A 2,500-nucleotide genomic window follows, 5' to 3' on the forward strand; every position below is an offset into this window, starting at 1 on the left:
TTTTTTTCATTTTTGGAGTAACTACTTTATGACCTAACTCTAGGTGAGAAATGAAGAAAATCTCACCGTACGAAGATTTTGGCGCGAACATCCTTAAATATACTTGAAGAACTGAAAGAACACGAACTAAATTTGCGGAAAACGATAGAAAATCTACCCATGGATGAAGATTTCAGCGATTTGTTGGTGGTTTTAATAAATGGCTATCTTTCCTTCGAAAATAATGCAGCGAAAGCTCTTGCCAACATAGATGACTTGGAGGAGAAGGCGAAAAAGCTCTTTTCTGGATGTTGAACCTCATTCAATTACAACGGCTCTTTTAAGAGCCACAACTTGTACAAAAGTCTTGGCCGACTTAATTTTTTAGCTTAAGTTTATTTGTGTACTTTTTCCACAAATGTTCTTCTTTATTAAGTTGCATTAAACTGGACCTCGGTTATCTGCAGTTTTAACAGCTATGCAAGCCAATAGTTTATTAGTAATTTACCCTCGCCAGGTAACTTCAAGCCGTTTTTGTTATCAACTGTAAAATTTATTTGTATTTAGATGCCAAGGGTAACGTCAGCTTGAAGAACCTTTTGCCAACTGTTGTACAGGAACCACATGTACCAGAAGGTGCTTCTAGGGCACCTGAGCAGCTACCTAAAAACATGATGTCATACGTTTCATCAAAGGAAACTGTGACTGCAGAAGTTTTATGGGCCTTAAAGGTTGTATTATCTCACTACAGTTATAAAAGTAGTGAGGACATTGCTCAACTCTTTCAGCGAATGTTTGCAGATAGCACCATCGCCAAACAGTTTACCTGTGGGGAGAAAAAATGTGCTTATTTAGCATGTTTTGGAGTTGCACCATTCTTTCAGCAACAGCTTCTTGATAAGATTAAAAAGTTAGAGTCTTTTGTTTTGTTATTTGATGAGTCCCTCAACAAAGTTACACAAAGTAAACAACTGGATCTTCACATCAGATTCTGGGACACAAAATGTTCAAGTGTGCAAACAAGATATGTGACCTCCCTGTTCATGGGGCATGCAACTGCGAATGACTTACTAGTAAAGATGACTGAATGTCTGAAAAGTAACAAAATTGACAGTTCCAAGATATTGCAGATATCTATGGATGGGCCCAATGTTAACTGGAAATTTCATGATTTATTACAAGAACAGATTTGTGAGGCTGGTGAGGATGCATCAACTTTAATCAATGTTGGTTCTTGTGGGCTACATGTTGTTCATAACGCATTCAAGACTGGTGCTCAGGCATCTGAATGGAATGTAGAAGAGGTCCTCTCATCTTTGCACTGGCTATTTGTAGACTCACCAGCAAGGAAAGAAGATTTTACTGAAATAACAGGAAGTGTGGTGTTTCCTCTGAAGTTTTGTAAGCACAGATGGCTAGAGAACGTACCCGTTGTAGTGCGAGCTCAAGAAATTTGGGACAAAGTCATACTGTATGTTCAAAAAGTGCAAACTGGCAAGAAATACAGTAAACCAACATCAAAGTCATTCAAGATCATACAAGATGCTGTCCAGGATCCACTCATGCCAGCAAAGATGGCAGCTTTTGAGTCAGTGGCAAAGCAGCTTCAACCCTTCTTGGCAATTTTCCAAAGTGACAACCCACTTTTACCTTTCATGGCTAGCACTCTACAAAAGATGATTGCAGGACTGATGAAGAGATATATCAAGGCTGATGTACTCCAGAAGGCTATCTCAGCAGTGAAGCTTTTAAAGTTAGACCTCTCAGAGAAGAAAACTTTCCTTGAGATTAACAAGGTGGATATTGGATTTGTTGCTGTGGACAAGCTCAAGAAATTGCAGGGTGAAAAAAAAGTCAGTGATCGCCAGGTGAGAACAAAGTTGTTTAATTTTCCCTTTTCCCGGAGAGTGGGCCATCAATGTCCAATGCAGTACTCAAACAATATATATTTTGTTACTTTCAACATGACACAATGCAATACAATACAATAATTTCCCAGGAACGCTTAAAATGGGATGAAATAATGCTTCTTTCAGAGACTTATTGACTTACTAACTTAACCTGTTGCAGACAGGTTTGCCAAAAATACCAGAATCTAAACTGTTACCCATTCTGAACTTGTCATTATTGGTACTTTCAGATATACCAGTTCAAGAGTGAGTTTCAGTCCTTCTTAAGTAAAATTGTCAGCAAGGTGTTTGAGAAGACCCCGATAGCCTACTCTTTGGCAAGGAATCTGGCATGTCTAGACCCCAACTTGATTGTAGCTGACAAGGAGGGTTGCTCTGCAAAGTTCAAAGTAGTGCTGAAGAAGATGGTGGAATGCCAAAGATTAAACATACGTGATTGTGATGCCTTAGTTTTGCAGTACTCTGAGTTTCTTGAGCTGGCAATTAAGGTTGAGACATCAGCCTTCGAAGAATTCAACTTCAAGGTAGACAGGCTGGACGTATTTTTGCAGAAACACATTGGTTCTGTTATTTCACTGTCCAAATTATGGGATCTGCTGAGAGAACTCTTG

The 2,500-nt window shown here is 39.0% G+C and overlaps 1 protein-coding gene across 1 annotated transcript in view; it reads left to right on the top strand.

The window, feature by feature from the left end:
- Positions 1-2,500, top strand: part of LOC138019401 (uncharacterized) — a 5,388-nt gene that overhangs the window by 2,152 nt on the left and 736 nt on the right. The window contains exons 2-3 of the mRNA XM_068866174.1: positions 547-1,847; positions 2,120-2,500. The exon at positions 2,120-2,500 is cut by the window's right edge and continues 736 nt beyond it. Coding sequence (XP_068722275.1) covers positions 547-1,847; positions 2,120-2,500 — 1,682 coding nt within the window. The remainder of the gene's footprint in view (positions 1-546; positions 1,848-2,119) is intronic.

Source organism: Montipora capricornis, chromosome 10 (genome assembly GCF_036669925.1).
Source record: "Montipora capricornis isolate CH-2021 chromosome 10, ASM3666992v2, whole genome shotgun sequence".
NCBI classification, from domain to species: domain Eukaryota; kingdom Metazoa; phylum Cnidaria; class Anthozoa; order Scleractinia; family Acroporidae; genus Montipora; species Montipora capricornis.